The sequence below is a fragment of the Nematolebias whitei genome, chromosome 11, assembly GCF_014905685.2.
Source record: "Nematolebias whitei isolate Nwh7 chromosome 11, NemWhi1, whole genome shotgun sequence".
In the NCBI taxonomy this organism is placed as follows: Eukaryota; Metazoa; Chordata; class Actinopteri; order Cyprinodontiformes; family Rivulidae; genus Nematolebias; species Nematolebias whitei.
Genome location: NC_056508.1, coordinates 17,914,235 through 17,933,268, shown reverse-complemented (window position 1 = coordinate 17,933,268; position 19,034 = coordinate 17,914,235). Strand labels below are relative to the sequence as shown.

At 40.7% G+C, this 19,034-nt stretch overlaps 2 protein-coding genes across 2 annotated transcripts in view; one reads left to right on the top strand and one right to left on the bottom strand.

Annotated features, from left to right (window-relative positions):
- The window catches only part of b3galt4 (UDP-Gal:betaGlcNAc beta 1,3-galactosyltransferase, polypeptide 4), a 10,475-nt gene extending 2,808 nt beyond the window's left edge, over positions 1 to 7,667 (top strand). The window contains exon 2 of the mRNA XM_037683956.1: positions 6,464 to 7,667. Within this exon, the coding sequence (XP_037539884.1) occupies positions 6,464 to 7,568 (1,105 nt within the window). The 3' untranslated portion in view covers positions 7,569 to 7,667. The remainder of the gene's footprint in view (positions 1 to 6,463) is intronic.
- Positions 7,668 to 15,416: 7,749 nt separating this feature from the next.
- wdr46 (WD repeat domain 46) overlaps positions 15,417 to 19,034 on the bottom strand; it is a 37,155-nt gene continuing 33,537 nt past the window's right edge. Inside the window, exon 14 of the mRNA XM_037683955.1 lies at positions 15,417 to 15,861. Within this exon, the coding sequence (XP_037539883.1) occupies positions 15,742 to 15,861 (120 nt within the window). The 3' untranslated portion in view covers positions 15,417 to 15,741. The remainder of the gene's footprint in view (positions 15,862 to 19,034) is intronic.

Here is a 19,034-nt window from a genome sequence, read left to right as displayed (position 1 = left end):
TTGGTCTGTGGGAGGAAACCGGAGCACCCGGAGAAAACCCACGCATGCACGGAGAAAACATGCAAACTCCACCCAGAAAGGCCCTGGTCCGGGATTCGACCCGTCGACCAGCTCGCTGAGAGGCTCTACCAGTTGTGCCACCGTGCTGCCTATAGATACATATATTATATTATATTTTATTATATATATATTTGTATGTATGTATATAGTTTAAAAATCATTTTTATGCAAAAGCCAGCAGCTTCCTGCAGACCGTTTATGAAAAGTGTCATCTCCTCAATCCAAGAGGTATAAACTTGTCCCACCGGTTTTTAATGTGTCAGACACACTCTCCTCCTTCGAAGCCTATTTTCAACAGTAAGTAATGTTCGGTCGAATGTATTTTGTGCGATATATTTCCATTTAGATCTAAATGTGCAAAACCCATGTATTTACATACTTTGAGCATGATATATAGAGCTATAAGTGTCTGCCTCTGTCAAGCAGACAACCTTTGGTTAACCATGACATGAGGGAGCGGTGGGGTGGGCAAACATGCAAACCGACCTGTCTGACTTGAAAGGTTTCAGTACATCTGAAAGACACCAACAATATTAACCAAACAAAAATGTAAAAGTTTCAGAGCCTAAAAGTGTAAGTGACAGAATGATCATTGTCTTTAATGAACATGTGGTTCACAGAAAAGTTTTATAACTTGTAGCCTCAAACCAACAGTGATTTTTATATATATTTATATACAGTCACTTTCAGCTGAGTTGTACTGTGCAGTAAATCAGTTCAATGTATCAAACACTGAGGCGGTACACAGAGAAACAGCTTTTGGTTGATAAAACATTGTGTTGATGCTCCCAACTGGTCAGCACTTTGTTCTTCAGTACAGATGATGGTTTGGTCACATATAGCAGGAAAATGGGAACATCACAACTTTCTTCGTATTTCTGTACATCTTGGATATTTTCCTATAATCTGTCTGTAATTAAGAGCAGTACAAGTGGTACAACATCATTTATCGAATATTAAATTCTGTTTTCCTACATTGCTGGAATTATTTCAGCCTTTATTCTCTTTACTTCTTGTTCTTGTTTTTAATTGCTGCTTTGCTCTAGTTCAAAAGTTTTGACTTTTTCTTCAGATATTTCCTGACAGTAGCAAAAACACTGGCTCAATGTAGTTTATTTATAATGCACACAAATAATATCTCAACACATTGTTTAAAAACATAATAATTATATATATATACATATATATATATATATACATACATATGCTTGTCAAGAGAAGAATTCGTGAAACTTTGTTGAATTTGTGGTTATTCCTGCACAGATTGTTGCACATGTTGAATACCACAGACAGGTTGTGACAAATCTACATTATTTCCCTCTTCTTCTCGTCTGTCATCACAACCCCCACACTTCTTCGGAGTTTTATAATTTCCTTTTCATTTATCAAGGTTCTTGAAAAAGTCGTTGCAAGTCAACTTCACTCTCACCTATCCAACAATAACATTCATGAAGAGATTCTATCTGATTTGTGCTCCCACCATATCACAGAAACAGCTCTAATAAAATTAGTAATGATCTTCTTCTTGCTGCTGACTCTGGTCTTCTGTCTATCCTCATTCTACTGGGTTTAAGTTCTGCCTTCAACACGATCTGTCATTCTGTCCTCCTCACCAGATTAACCTCCACTGGCATCTCAGGTACTTCAGGACTGGTTCAAATCTTATCTCTCTGACCTCATTCAATTCATTCAGCTTAAATCCTTCCATTCTCAGTCTTCTCTCGTCTCCACGGATGTGCCCCAAGGCTCTGTCCTCGGACCCCTCCTCGTCATCATTTACCTCCTTCCTCTAGGTCCAAAATCCAAGCCAAGGATATAGAAGCGATCACCAGACACATCAACTCGTTTGATAACAACATCAAGTTCACCAGAGAGGATGCAAACGACAACAAGCTGCCTTTTTTGGACTGTTTGATTCAGATGGAAAGCGAGGACAGCCTCAACATGGAAGTTTACAGAAAACCAACCCACACAGACCAGTATCTTCTGTTTGACACCATCCACTGGAACACAAACTCTCTGTCATCAGAACTTTACAGCATCGGGCCGAACACGTCCCCACGAAGACAGAAGGGAAGGAAAAGGAACAGAAACACATCCAAGAAGCTCTTCAAACATGTGGATATCCTAACTGGGCTTTTGTCAAGTCAGCGAGGAAATCTACAAAACACACTAACAAACAGAAAAAGGAGAACAACAGACGGAAAATCATTGTCATCCCTTATGTTGCTGGAGTATCAGAGAAATTCAGGAGGATCTTCAACAAACACAACATCGCAGTACATTTCAAACCCAACAGGACTCTCAGACAGAGACTGGTCCACACTAAGGACAGAACACCCATACACAAACAGAGTGGTGTAGTGTATGCAGTCCAGTGCAGCAAGGACTGTCCAGATCTCTACATTTGAGAAACTAAACAGCCTCTTCACAGACGCATGGCTCAACACAGGAGAGCCACCTCCTCTGGACAAGATTCAGCTGTTCACCTCCACCTCACAGATAAGGGACACTCTTTTGAGGACCAAAATGTGCACATTTTGGACCGAGAACACAGATGGTTTGAGAGGGGGGTGAAGGAAGCAATTTATGTAAAAAGAGAAAAGCCGTCTCTTAACAGAGGAGGAGGCCTCAGATTTCCACTTTCAAAAACATATAATGCAACTTTAAAACAGATTCCCAGCCGGTTTTCACACCTGATGGGAACAGAGGGGGCCTCGTCTGTGTTAGAGGAACAAAAGACTCTTACTGGTAATGTTGTTTAAGTGTGAATTGCCAATTTACATATGTGTGTGTGTCTTATCTCACTCAGCCTTATAACCTGAATCTCTCACTCACTGCTCTTTGAATTGAGAAAGCTCCTCGGATGAGGAGCGAAACGTCTTCTGTTACAAATAAAGTCCAGTTGTTTTTGTATTGAACACTTTTTTGAATTCCTCTAGGTCACATCTTCTGCAAATTTGGTGTCCATTTCCACTGTTATGCTGATGACACACAGCTCTACTTGTCAACAAAACCAAACTCAACATACCCATCCTCCATCCTCACCGACTGTCTCAGTGAACTCAGTCAATGATTTTCTAACAATTTCCTTCAAATAAACAGTAACAAAACAGAAATCATCCTTGTCGGTACCAAAAACTCTATTTCAAAGTCGGAACATCTTCTCGTCCCCCTCTCAGCTACCCCCCTCGCCTCAGGTCAAGAGTCTCGGGTCATCCTTGACACCACTCTCTCCTTCACTTCACACATCAACGACGTCACTCGGTCTGCCTATTTCCATCTCAGAAATATTAACCGTCTCCGCCCTTCTCTCACACCCCGCTCCACAGCCATCCTTGTTCACAGTCTTGTGACTTCTCGGATTGACTATTGCAACTCCCTTCTTTATGGCCTCCCCAACAAATCTCTTCAGAAGCTACAGATGGTCCAGAACTCAGCTGCCCTTGTCATCACTCAAACCTCTATAATCACATCACTCCTGTCCTGCAGCAGCTCCACTGGCTCCCGGTTAAATCGCTCATTGTCTTCAAAATTCTTCTTCTCACTTTCAAAGCTATCCACAGTCTTACCCCTCCGTACCTATCTGACCATCTACACATCTCCATCCCCTCTCGCTCTCTCAGATCCTCCTCTTCACTACACCTCCATGTACCCTCTGCCCGCCTCTCCACGATGGGGAGCAGGGCCTTCACCTGCTCTGCCCCTCATCTCTGGAACTCTCTACCCCCAGACCTACGAAACACCACCTCTCTTTCTCTGTTCAAGACTGCTCTGAAAACACATCTCTTTAGACTTGCTTATCCTTCTTAACTTTGTTTTATGTATTTTATGTATTTTATATTATTTATGTATTTTATGTTATTTATGTATTTTATATTATTTATGTATTTTATGTTCTTTATGTATTTTATATTATTTATGTATTTTATATTATTTATGTATTTTACGTTATTTATGTATTTTATGTTATTTATGTATTTTATATTATTTATGTATTTTATGTTATTTATGTATTTTACGTTATTTATGTATTTTATATTATTTATGTATTTTATGTTATTTATGTATTTTATATTATTGATGTACTTTATGTTATTTATGAATTTTATGTTATTTATGTATTTTATATTATTTATGTATTTTACATTATTTATGTATTTTATGTTATTTATGTATTTTATATTATTTATGTATTTTATGTTATTTATGTATTTTATGTTATTTATGTATTTTATATTATTTATGTATTTTATGTTCTTTATGTATTTTATATTATTTATGTATTTTATGTTCTTTATGTATTTTATGTTATTTATGTATTTTATGTTATTTATGTATTTTATGTTCTTTATGTATTTTATATTATTGATGTATTTTATATTATTTATGTATTTTATATTTCAAGTTATTCCTGTTGGTCTTTGCACTGTTAGTTAGTTTGTTTTTATACAATCTTGTCTGATATGTTTCTTCCTGTAAAGTGTCCTTGGGTGTCCTGCAAGAAGCTTCTTAAATAAAATTATTATTATTATTATTTGAGCAACGATCTTGACCTAGAGTACGCAACATTGGCAGTGACGGATGAAACTTTACTCCAGTTCAAAAAGGATTTTGCACTCCTGATATTACAGATTTTGATGCTACTTGTGCTGTGTAGCAATTTTATTTTCTTTTTCATAACTCCTTTTCTGAATGTTTAAACTTTAAAAATGATTTATTCACACTTTTTTCTCTTATGCAGGTAGACAAGCTAATTAGTGTCATGAGATACATCTGGGCCGAGTGTGCTCTTGGATCATGTTCATGGTTACCTCGATCCTGATTTTTGTAACTTTGGGAGTAATATACCTTTTTCAGTCATCCTTTACACTAACAAACATGTTATTTCTGCTTTCTTTAAAATAAATATTATTTTAAGTTATACCACTTCATGACAGCTCCTATTTGTGTTATTTTTGAGTGGGATTAGAAATATTTAAACTTATTTGTGCAGAAAGTTACTTTTATATTGAAACAGTTATTTAATTAAGCTACATTAAAACTCAGTCCATGTGCTTTAAATTTTAGTTTTCAAACTTTAAAGTATGAATAGGGCCAAACACACACACACACACACACACACACACACACACACACACACACACACACACACACACACACACACACACACACACACACACACACAGTATATTGGTATTGGACAATTAGATCACCTTGTTGGAAACGAGACTATTTAAAATGCACTATCTTTGGTAAATTTCAGAGATTCAAGAAATTGTAGCAAAGGCAGTCTTTGTGATAAATTGCTCATAAAGTGTCTGAACATTGGATTTAAAATACATTTGTTCTCAATGATTCACTGGTCCATATCTTGAGTTTACTTGTCATTTTATGTGTAAATGATTTAGAGCTTAAAGTTAAGAAGTCATCTTTAAAATGTAAGAAAGTTTGTCTCTTTAAAAGTATAAAAAATGAGGGATATTTCAAAATCTGTAGCTTGTATTATACATTATAGCAGTACTGTCCTCACCCCTAACAAGCTAAAATGACTTAAACATAAACATCCATTCTGTATTCCATACATTTATATGTTTTTGTGCGCAAAATAGCGTTTTTAATTGGTTTTGTTAATCATTACCGCAGAATGACCACCAGGTGTCGCCAAAACCTTCCAAGTGTGACGAGATTCACTGCAGAAGGACAATAGGAGCTCGGTAAACAAACATATAGCAAGTTTACAATAAATATAATCATTTTAACTGTTATTTTCTGCATTTTTTCCCCTTTTTCGGTTTAATATTATAGTCAGGCACCTGCTGACTTGTTATTAAATCTGATTTTTGACGTAGGGAATTCAGGATTTTTTTTCCCTTTGTTTTTCACACCTGGAGGAGCTTCTCCACGATTAGCTGTAACAGCAATATTCCTGCTTTAACCTTTTTTTTATATATATATATAATTTGTAAATTGCTTCTACTAAATACGCTACAGCCTATGTGTGACCTATCAGATCAGGGGGGTCTGATTCAGATATTATGCAGTGTGATGCTACATTTCAACAGCCTATCAGTGGAGTCGGAGGAGCATGTTTTCAAAAGATCAGACACAAAGCATCGGTCCCATCAGGCTCACAGGCACACCATTAACTGAGGTGTCGGGGTTTAAAAAAAGGAAACTGCTCCAGGCTGCAGCCACATCGACCGAGCCTTTTGCGCAGCTGCATATCCCACTTTTCCAAAGTGAGTGGGCTGCAGCACAAAACCTGCCAGCTGCTCTCTGACGCGCCTCTCCGGCTCTGAGGAGGAACACGGACTGGATCCAAACTAGGCGAGGCTCGAGATGTTTGTGAAGTAAGGCAGGGGGCCACGGAGGATTTGTAGCCGCTGCAGTGAGAGGAGAGGATGGCGCTCGGGAGGGGGCTGTGCAAGCCCCGCTTTGGAAAGCGCAGACTCGGGTTCCTGCCGTTTCTGTGCGCCGTGCTTGCGTGCGCAGCCCTGGTGGCGCTGCTCTTCGTGGACCTCATCGAGTTGTGGGTCACCTCCATGGGCATGATGAGCGCAGTGCAGGCCATCGTCGTGGTCCCACCGCAAAGCGTCCCCCCCGCCAGACTCGAGGAGTTCCTCCTGATGCCCAGCCCGCTCGTGTGCCAGCGTGCCAAGCCTTACCTAATCACCATGGTTACCTCGGCTCCTGCCAATCAGCGCGCCCGCCAAGCCATCCGGGACACCTGGGGGGGAGAGGTGGAGGTGAGAGGTCTGCGGGTCATGACCCTCTTCATGGTGGGCGTGACCTCTGACCCCGGACTCGGCAAGCTGCTGATAGAAGAAGCCAGAGAGAGGGGGGATCTGATTCAGGGGCTCTTTTTGGACACCTACTCCAACCTGACCCTCAAGACCCTGGCCATGCTGGGCTGGGCCCGCAAGTTCTGCCCTCAGGCCCACTTTATGGCCAAGGTGGATGATGATGTCCTGTTCAACCCCAGTGCCCTTTTGCACTTCCTGAACAAAAGTCGTAACCCGTATGAGCAGGGAGACTTGTACCTGGGCAGGGTGCATCTCCATGTGGCTCCAGACCGTGACCCGGATAGCAAGCACTACCTCCCTTCAGGGGCCTACCCTTCGTCTTTCTTTCCGGACTATTGCAGCGGTACGGCTTATGTCCTGTCTCGCTCCGCACTGCTTAAAATCTCCCTCGCAGCCTCAGCATCACCTCTATCCACACCCCTGCCCCCTGAGGACGTCTTCGTGGGTCTGAGCGCCCGGGCGGCTGGAGTGACACCCGAGCATTGCCCTCTCTTCTCTGGTGGTCCATTTGTGCCGTACGGACGCTGCTGCTACCAGGCCATGGTGTCCATCCATCAGATCTCGCCCAGGGAGATGCTGCAGTACTGGCAGGATGTCCATGCACCACCACCCTGCTCCTGGCTGAGCCAGCGGGCCTCCCTGGGGGTGTGCAAAGTCAGGGCGATGCTGGGTTTAGCCTTGGGGCTGGAGCAGGGACTGTGAAGGTCAACGAAGAACTCGGTGAGGGAGTCACCTCGCTTCACTACTGTGAACAGCACAAGTGCTCTTCAGGCTGCAAGTTTATGTGCACTGAGAACATTTATTCTGATTTATTTGATCATTTTATTTTTATAGTCCATCATTTGGTACCTTTTTGATTTTTCAGGAAAAAAGTGTTAATCAGTTGTTTCAGAGCATCCTTTCTTGTTAATCTGACAAACTGTACACACAGATCCAATAATAACATGCCGTTATTAAACAGCAAGGAAATACAGCTGATATGGGACAAATGCACATAAACATGCTTTCTGTCACAACAGACTTGTTATTTAAAGGCTGCAACCCTCATGAAATATTTATATTTATTTATATTTACACATAGTCTTTCACCAGATGACTTAATTTAAATGCATGTCTTCAAAAACAACCTGCAATAAAGGTTACATCATGTGAATTAATAAACTCAGCTAAATGAAACAATTTCAGGGTAGGAGCCATATTGATTTTGGTGTAATAATGTAAACCTCAAATCTAAGTGGAGCTTCCACAGACGGCTGCACTTCTCTTGTAGTTTCAGTTTGCAGCAGATTGTTGAGACAAAACAGCTGCAGTGCAAATACATTGAACTTTTCTGTGAAATAGTAAAATCAGTGACAAATGGAAAGTCGTGGATTTACATTTATTTGTATGACCTGGTTGTTTCTTTTATGCACTGTTTGAACAGACATCTGTGTATAGCTACTCAGGAAATGTGTGTTTTTGTTGGTTATTTTAATTTGGGCAACAATAAAGAAACACAGAAGCAAAAACTGTACTTCACATCTAACCACACCATCCATCTTCTTTGCCCGTTTTTTTTTTCTTTCTCCAGCTGTCTTTCTGTTCAATATTCCATCCATCCATTATCTTTTACCCGCTTCTTTCTTTTCTGGTTGTGGGGGTCACTGGTCCCCATGTCCAGCAGTCACTGTGTGAGAGGCGGGGGACACAGGTCTTCAGTCCATCAGGGTACACACCAACGAGACAAACAACCATTCACTCTCTTTCACACACCTAGAGACAATTTAGAGTTACACAATCAGCCTAACATGCATGTTTTTGGTCTGTGGGAGGAAACCAGAGTACCTGGGGAAAACCCACGCATGCACGGAGAGAACATGCAAACTCCACCCAAAAAGGTCCCCGGACCAGGATTTGAACCTGAGCAACCTGCTTGCTGAGAGGCGGCAGCTCTACCAACTGCATCACTGTGCTGCCTCAATATTCCTTTTTTTTATTTATTTTTTTATTTCTTGACTTCAAACTTAATTTTCTCTATTCTGTGACAACTAGAAATACTCTTAGCTGTCAAGTTTCTATCTTGTTCTATTTCTAAAGCAATTTAAGCTGTAAGATAAGCTCATATTGAGAAATGAGAGTTGTTGCCATTTTGTTCCAGCCGTAAGCATCTATTAGATTATTCTGTTATGGGGTCCAACCTTAAAAATAACATTATGTGAAATCTCATGTAACATCACAAGAAGTCACTGGATGGCTCTCAGCAATAACCACATCCAATTTTAGCTTAATGACTGTAAAATTGTCTGAGCTATAGACATACTTGTGTTGACAAAAGTTGATTAGTTGTGGCAGACATCTTCAATTGGATTAACTCCAAAACTTAATCAGATATGGATTTTCATTCAATTACTTTCTGAGTGTTGAATCGGTTCATAAAATATTTTGAAACCAGCCACCAGGGAGCACAAGCCAGTGTACCTCTTGTGCAGATCCCAAGCCCGGGTAAATGGTGAGTGTTGTGGAAGGAAGGGCATGCGAGGTAAAACACTTTTGCCAGAACTAATATGCAAATTCATTAAAGTGAAGTCATACCAGATTGGTCGAGGCTCGGCTTAACAACGACCACCAACGTTGCTGTTGACAAACAGGGTGCCGGTGGAAAATGTGCTACTGTTAGTTGAAGACTATGAGAAAGGAAAGGTGTCAGGAGACAGAGGGAGAAGAGGAAAGTCAAGAATGTAGGACTGAGGGCAGCAACTCTAAATGTGGGGACAATGACAGCTGATGTCATGACAGCATGATGCAGAGAAGGAAGGTAGATGTTTTGTGTCCAAGAGACTGAGGGCAGCAAGGCTCACAGCATTGGAGCAGGGTTCAAACTGTTTTACCATGGTGTGGATAGAAAGAAAAATGGAGTAGGGGTGATCCTGAAGTTCAAGTTCAAGTAGGTCTACTGTCATTTCGTCACATGCGGTACATGAAGTGAAACAAAATTATGTACACAGGGACCCAGTTACATCCAACAATAGCAAAAATATAAAGTGTAAAAAGAAACAGTAAATAAAGAGCTAAGATATACGCTAAACACTAATAATGCAAAACAAGAAGGAGGAGTTGTCAAAGAATGTAGTAGAGATGAAAAGAGAAGGTAGAAGTAGAAGGTCTGATGCTAAACATTGTCAGTGGTTATGCTCCACAGGTTGGATGTGACATAAATGAGAAAGATATATTTTGGAAGGATCTGAATGAAGTGAGAGGGCTAAAGAGAGGTGAGAGGAATATAAGGAGATGCAATGTACAGCAAAAAGGAAGGTAGCAAAGGCAAAGTAGAAAGTGGAAAATGAGTTGTATGGGAGGCTGGACACTAAAGAGGGCGAGAAGGACTTTTATCAGAGTCAGAGTTTCTTTATTGTCATTCGCACCTCATGTGGTACATGTGGTGGAGCGAAATTATGTACACAGGGTCCCAGTTACATCCAACAATAAAATGTATAAGAAAAACAGTAATAACATCTAAGATATGAACTAAGAAAAACATCAACTAAATATACACTAAGCACTCATAACATAAAAACATTGAACATCAGCACAAACATGAACATGAGTCTGTGAGCAGATGTGCATGCATGAACACATCAACATTGAAACAGATCAGCAGCAACATGAAACAGATCAGCAGCAACATGATATGGTTTTTCACAGTGATTATTGGCGAGACAGAGGGATCAGGTTGGAAAGGATGTGCAGCAGGTTAGGCTTGTTAAAGATAGGAATGGTAATGTTCTAACAAGTGAAGAGACTGTGATGGAAAGATGGAAGGAGTAGTTTGAAGAGCTAATGAATGAAGAAAGAAGAGTAGAGGTCAAAGAAACTGGACCAGGAAGTGGGAAAGATTAGCGAGGGTGAAGTTCAAAAAGTTCTGAAAAAAATGAAGAAGGAGAAGGCAGTAGGACCTGATGACATACCAATGGAGGTTTGGAAATGTCTTTGAGAGATGACAGTGAGGTTTTTGACTCAAATATTCAATGGTATATTTGAGGGTGAAAAAATGCCTGAGGAATGGAGAAGATGTATGCTGGTGCCCATTTTTAAGAACGAGGGTGATGTACAGAGTTGTAGCAACTACAGGGGAATTAAGGTGATGACTCACAAAATGAAGATCCAGGAGAGGGTTGTGGAAGCAAGAACTAGGCAAGAGATGACTATGAGTGAGCATCAGTATGGTTTCATGTGGAGAAAGAGCACCACAGATGACATTTTTGCTTTGAGGATGCTGATGGAGAGGGTCTGAAAAAACTTTATTGTGTCTATGTGGATTTAGAAAAAGCATATGACAGGGTACTGAGGGAGGAAATGTGGTATCGCATGAGGAAATCTGGAGTGGCAGAGAAGTATGTTAGACTGGTACAGACATGTATGATGACAGAAGGACAGTGGTGAGATGTTGGAGTGACATGTAGCTTCAAGGTGGAGGTGGGAGTGCATCAAGGATCGGCTCTGAGCCCCTTCTTGTTTGCTTTGGTGATGGACCGACTAACAGATGAGGTCAGGCAGGAATCCCCATGGGCGATGATGTTTGCAGATGACGTGATCTGTGGTGAGAACAGGAAACAGGTGGAAGAGAACTTGAAGAGATGGAGGTATGCACTTGAAAGAAGAGGAATGAAAGTTAGCTGTAGTAAGACAGAGTACATGTGTGTGAATGAGAAGGAGGCCAGTGGAACAGTGAGGCTACAAGAAGCAGAGGTCACAAAGGTGCAGGACTTAAAGTACTTGGGGTCCACTGTCCAGAAAAAATGGGGAGTTTGGTAAAGAGGTGAAAAAGAAAGTCCAGGCAGTATGGAGTGGATGGAGAAAAGTTTCAGAAGTGATTTGCAACAATAATGGTTACAAAGTTTAAAGGAAAAGTTTACAAGACAGGGTGAGACCAGCTATGTTGTATGGTCTGGAGACAGTGGCATTGACAAAAAGACAGGAGTAAGAACTGGAAGAGGCAGAAATGAAGATGTTGAGGTTCTCCTTAGGAGTGACAAGAATGGATAAGATTAGGAATGAGATCATCAGAGGTACAGCACAGGCTGAACAACTGGGAGATAAAGTTAGAGAGACCAGACTGAGATGGTTTGGACATGTCCAGAGGAGGGACAGTGGGTATACTGGTAGAAGGATGTTAGAAATGCAGCTGCCAGGAAAAATACAAAGAGGAGATATCTGGATGCAGTTGGAGAGGACATGGGGGTAGTTGGAGTGAGGACAGAGGATGCAGAGGACAGAATGAGATGGAGGAGGAGGACTCACTGTGGAGACCCATGAAGAGGGAACAGCCAGAAGAAGAAGAAGTTTCATGAAATATTTAGCTAAAAAACAAATAGGGTCAACTACAATTGTTAATGTTGATATTTTAAGCAAAGATCTTGCACAGTAAGTGTCTCCTGGAGTGTGTACTTTTCAGGACTCAACTACAACCACACCAAATGGTATCAGAATATGTAAAATTGACGAAGGTGTAGCATGTTTTCCAAGGTTGGTTAACTGTGGCAGGCATGTTAAATTAGGTTAAAAAGTTATCAGTTGTTTGTTTTGCTGTTTTATTCTGTTTCATAAAATATTTGGATAAAAACACACATTTTACCTTTTTTGGCAGGCAGTCATTCCTGGTTGACCTGAGAACATTAGTTAGCAGCTTTAGACACCTTCACTCATATTATCCTGCAGGAAATGGGTCAAGTCTAATTAATATTCAAATATTTACCTTGTTCTATGTAAATGTGAAGTTAATAAAAGAGTGTTGGGAATTTGATCACATCTGACTGGCTTGAGTTTCTTTTACTCAACTTGTTGGTGAATTTCCTCTCAGTCCAATAACTAGGGTTTCATTTTCACAAGCATGAAGTATGAAAACATTTCATCTGCTCTGCAGGTAATTAACATGCTGCAAAACAAGTCCACCTGAATCTGTTGCCAACGAGCTGGGCAGGCTGTTGATCTGATAATGAAAGGTGTGTTTTTAATATATTTGCAACACTCCTGATTTGAATGAACAACTCAATTTCTGGTCTCATCTCTCTATGAAACAGGTTTGTACCTGTACTCCGGTATGTTTGCGTGATGTTTTAGTAATAAACGGATCACTTGAATTGCTGTTTGGTGATTTTTAGATAGTGACAACTGTCACATTCCAGAGACAATGTGTTCTTTGTGACCATGCAACGAACAACACATTAAATCTAGTTTTACCACAACGCACCCTGCTGCACATACGTCTGCATTTAGGACAGTTCATGAAGGTAGTTACACCACTGCACACTACAGCAGCACGTTACATTACATCCACCCCTTCTTGGTCACATTTGACAATTGTCTCCTAAAATGTTTTTTTTTTAATTTTTTTTTTACTTATATTATTATTTACTTTATATTTGCTTCCATTAGGTAAAGTTATTAAACAACCTGGGATAAATTTTCATTGTTATGCTGATGACACACAATTATATTTGTCCATTAAACCCAATGAATCCAATCAGCTACTTAGACTACAAGCATGTCTTAAAGACATAAAAACCTGGATGACCCTAAATTTTCTCCTGTTGAACACAGACAAGACTAAGGTTTTGGTTTTTGGATCTGAGCACCTTAGGAATTAATTTTTCAGTCTTTCTCCGCCTTAGATGGCATTAATCTGTCCTCCTGCTCTAATGTTGAAAATCTTGGTGTTATTTTTGATCAGGACATGTCTTTTATCCCCCACATTAAAAACATTACTAGAACCTCCTTCTTCCACCTGCGTAATATCACTAAAATTAGAAACATCTTATCTAAAGATGATGCAGAAAAACTGGTCCATGCATTTGTCACGTCTAGACTGGACTATTGCAATGTTTTATTATCTGGGTGTCCAAATACTTCTTTAAAACGTCTTCAGTTGATCCAAAATGCTGCTGCCAGAGGAGTTACAAGAGATATCTCTCCAATTTTAGCTTCTCGGCTCCCTGTCAAGTCCAGAATTTAATTCAAAATCTTACTTCTAACCTACAAAGCTCTCAACAACCTGGCTCCATATTATATTAGTTAGGGTCGGCTTAGGTTTCCTGAGCTGTCCCTTAGTTATGCTGCTATAGGATTAGACTGCTGGAGGACAAACTGACCACATTTTTTCTCTCTGCTACTGTCTTTACTTACTCTGCTCAACCTTGTAATATTTTTTTCTGTCCTTAACGCGTTTTTTTTTTTGTCTTTCAGGTTCACCTGGACCTATATCTGGACCTACCATTCTGTGTTCATCTGTCTCTCCTTCCTGTCCTCTCAAACCAGCCGGTCAAAGCAGATGGCCGCTTGTCCTGAGTCTGGTTCTGCTGGAGGTTTCTTCCTTTAAAAGGGAGTTTTTCTTTCCACTGTTGCCACTGTGCTTGCTCAGTTTGGGAGACTGCAACGAAGCCAAGATTCAACTTGTCTGCTGGATTCCTTAGATAGAGAACTTTACTAATTGGCTTTTATGTATGTGAATGTTTCTGTAAAGTGCCCTGAGACAACTTTGTTGTGATTTGGCGCTATATAAATAAACTGAATTGAATTAAAATAAACTTTATTAGATTTTTTTTATTTGATCAAAAAAGTTAAAAAGTTTAAAATTAGTCAACGGATGCGGATAAATAATATAATAGCATAGAATTGGGATAAACAGTATCAAATATAAATAATAATAAAATACAGTGCAAATGCTGAATGACTGCTGAAATGAGCCAAAGTTGAAACTGAGTTGTTAAAGCTAAAGACTAACTGAAAGCAAGAAAAGAAGAAGAAAAAAGTAAAACATTACATAAAAGCTACAAGTAGCACAATGCTAAACATAGATAAATGCTAGCTAAACGTTCTAAAGCCAAAAAATAGCAGAAGACTAAAAATGAGCAAGTTTGCTGAAGCAGGTTTCAAAGATGTTTGTAAAGGAACCAGAATAGATTTCAAATGTAATACTACTGGTCTTGATCAGTCTCTGGAACAGGTGCAAATCATTTATCGTTTCAGGAAGTTATTTTTATATTTGTACGCAAGCTATTATATTTAAAAAAATTTAAGTTGAACTACAACTTGGGCCTAAATTGTAGTACTGGTATTTTCCCTTACACCTGCCATTTATTGCTTACCACTGAAGGTGCAAGGGCGATAATGTTATTGCTCACGTCTGGATTTTCATACCTTTCAGAAAATAATCTTTGGGTTTATATCTACAGTTGATTCACTTTTGGAGTCAGTCCAATTCCAGATGAGTTCTGCTTGTGTATGATCATCACAGCTAATTGCACTTCGCCAACACAACTCAATCCAATTCAGATTATGAGCTAAAGTTGGATGTGGTTGTAGCTGAGTAATCCTCAAAGCATACGTTCAGAACAAACACATTTCACAAGATCTCTCAATATAGCATGAGATTGTGCAGAATGTATAATTTGAGATTTGATCAAAACAGTTGCTTATTTTTAAGTTATTGGTATAAACCATGAAACATGCTAAATGATCCCAGCAACATAAGGACAACAGATTCATTGTTTGGACAAAAACAAGTTCAAATACCTCTGGAGATTGTGTTTATTGGTACAAAAATCAACAGGCATTTAACACAACCTTGGGATGATGATCAGTGTCAACTAAAGCTCATCATGTTGGGTTAACATGTACAGGATGCACTTCAGGCTGCAATCGTTCACGAAATCAGACCAGCAAATTTTGATTTGATGAACAGCTTCCCTTCAGAATGCATTCTCACTACAAAGTTTCTGCTGTTGGCGTCCTGCTGCTACAGCACATTAACATGTTCAAATAAAGTGTGTCTTTTATATGAAGGTCAAAGGTCCGCCCCAAAGAACGTCAATGCATTCTCAGCAACACAAAGAGTCCTTCTCTACTTTTTGAATCTGTCAAGAGCAGAGGTTTGTCCAGATAGTTTTGCCTTCTTTTCCTCAATCCTCTTTCGTTCTTCTTCTATTTTTCTTTTGTCCTCCAAAGATTTTTTGATAACATCCTGTACAAAGAAACATGCACAAAAAGAAAGGAAATGGATTAAACACGTGGCAGAAATCAAAATCAGAATGTTTCTATTTAACATGGATCAAAAGAGGAATCTAAGACTTTATGTAGAATTTGATGAGATTTAGTGTAAAAAAACAAACAAACAAAAACAAAAAAAAACCCCGCACCCTCACTCACTCCCAATCAATGTATGTAAAAAGCTAAAAAAATATTTTCAGAAAAATCAGCTCGTCATAAAATGCCAGAAATGCTGAAGGAACAGGAATGCCTTTTTTTTAACACTAAATCTTATCAAATTCTCTCCTCCTTGAATCGGCACCTTATCGTGGTGGAGGAGTTTGTACGCCTGAATGATACTAGGAGCTATGCTGTCGGGGGCAATTATAATTGTCCCTGGTAGGGTCTCCCAAGGCAGATTGGTCCTAGGTGACAGACCAGACGAAGACTGATTCATAAGACTTATATGGACAGGAAAAAACAAGAAACTCAGTGGCCCTTGCCCGGACGTGGGTTACCAAGGCCCCACCCTGGAGCCAGGCCTGGGGGAGGGGCTTGTCGGCGAGCACCTGGTGACCGGGTCTCTACCCATGTCAGGCTCAGCCCTAAGGAGCAACATGGGTTTGCCTTCCTGTGGACCTACCACCTGCAGGAAGGGCCATAAAAGTCGGGTGCATGATGCCATGGGCAGTGGACACACTGGGTCAGAGAGGCTGTCAAGCTGAAGAAGAAGTCCTATTGGGCCTTGTTGGCCAGTGCGACTCTGGAGGCAGCTGAGGAGTACTGGAGGGCCAAGTGGTCCACAGCCTTGGCTGTTGCTGAGGCAAAAGCGCAGATGTGTGAGGAGTTTAGTGAGGCCTTGGATAGACTCTCGGTCGGCTCCGGGGAGATTCTGGAAAACCATCCGATGGCTGAGGAGGGGAAAGCAGCACTTTAATAACACTGCGTTCAGTGAAGGTGGGGTGCTGTTGACCTCAACAAGTGATGTCGTCGGGAGGTAGAAGGAATACTTCTCAGACCTTCTCAATCCCACCAGCATGTCTTCCATGGAGGAAGCCGAGTCCGGGGACTTTGGTGTTGGTCCGTCCATAACCGTTGCTGAGGTCACTGAGGTAGTTAAAAAGCTCAGAGGCAGCAGGGCTCTGGGAGTGGATGAGAGTCACCCTGATTTCCTTAAGGCTCTGGATGTTGTGGGGCTGTCTTGGTTGACACACCTTTGCAACGTCGCGTGGACATCGGTGGCAGTGCCACTGGATTGGCAGACTGGGGTGGTGGTTCCCCTCTTTAAAAAAGGGGGACCAGAATTATAGGGGCATAACTCTCCTTAGCTTCCCTGGTAAAGTCTATTCAGGGGTAATGGAGAAGCGAGTCTGATCGTTGGTTGAACCTCAGATCCAGGAAGAACAATGTGGGTTCCGTCCTGGCCGTGGAACACTGGATTAGCTCTTTATCCTCACTAGGATCCTGCAAGGGTCATGGGAGTTTGCCCATCCAGTCTACGTGTTTTGTGAACTTGGAGAAGACATTCAACAGTGTTCCTCGGGGTATACTGTGAGGGGTGCTCCGTGAGTATGGGATTGGGGACTCGTTACTCGCTGTTTGGTCCCTATATAAGCGGTGCGAGAGTTTGGTTCGCATTATCGGTAGTAAGTCGGACCTCTTCAGGGTGGGAGTTGGACTCCGCCAGGGCTGCCCGTTGACACCGATTCTGTTCATAACTTTTATAAACAGAATTTCTCGGTGCAGCCATGGGGTGGAGGTAGAGCTAGGCGATATGGACCAAAATTAATATATCGATATTTTAAGATAAATCGCGATATATGATATAAGATATACATCTCAATATTTTTTTCTTTCCAGAAAGTAATAACAAAAATATATTTCTGAGTCAAAGCTTTGTCCCAATTGTCACACAGGCACATTTCTTAACAAACAGCTGTAACTTTACAACATCAATGTCTAAAAAATAAACATTTACAGTGCCTTGCGAAAGTATTCGGCCCCCTTGAACTTTTCAACCTTTTGCCACATTTCAGGCTTCAGACATAAAGATATAAAATTTTTATTTTTTTTGTGAAGAATCAACAACAAGTGGGACACAATCATGAAGCAGAATGAAATTTATTGGATGTGTCAAACTTTTTTAACAAATAAAAAACTGAAAAGTGGGACGTGCAATATTATTGGGCCCCTTTACTTTCAGTGCAGCAAACTCACTCCAGAAGTTCAGTGAGGATCTATGAATGATCCAATGTTGTCCCAAATGACTGATGATGATAAATAGAATCCACCTGTGTGTAATCAAGTCTCCGTATAAATGCACCTGCTCTGTGATAGTCTCAGGGTTCTGTTCAAAGCGCAGAGAGCATCATGAAGACCAAGGAACACATCAGGCAGGTCCGAGATACTGTTGTGGAGAAGTTTAAAGCCGGATTTGGATACAAAAAGATTTCCCAAGCTTTAAACATCCCAAGGAGCACTGTGCAAGCAATCGTATTGAAATGGAAGGAGTATCAGACCACTGCAAATCTAACAAGACCTAGCCGTCCCTCTAAACTTTCATCTCGAACAAGGAGAAGACTGATCAGAGATGCAGCCAAGAGGCCCATGATCACTCTGGATGAACTGCAGAGATCTACAGCTGAGGTGGGAGAGTCTGTCCATAGGACAACAATCAGTCGTACACTGCACAAATTTGGCCTTTATGGAAGAGTGGCAAGAAGAAAGACATTTCTCAAAGATATCCATAAAAAGTGTTGTTTAAAGTTTGTCACCAGCACCTGGGAGACACACCAAACATGTGGAAGAAGGTGCTCTGGTCAGATGAAACCAAAATTCAACTGTTTGGCCACAATGCAAAACGTTATGCTTGGCGTAAAAGCAACACAGCTCATCACCCTGAACACACCATCCCCACTGTCAAACATGGTGGTGGCAGCATCATGATTTGGGCCTGCTTTTCATCAGCAGGGACAGGGAAGATGGTCAGAATTGATGGGAAGATGGATGGGGCCAAATACAGGACCATTCTGGAAGAAAACCTGTTTAAGTCTGCAAGAGACCTGAGACTGGGACGGAGATTTATCTTCCAACAAGACAATGATCCAAAACATAAAGCCAAATCTACAATGGAATGGTTCACAAATAAACGTATCCAGGTGTTGGAAT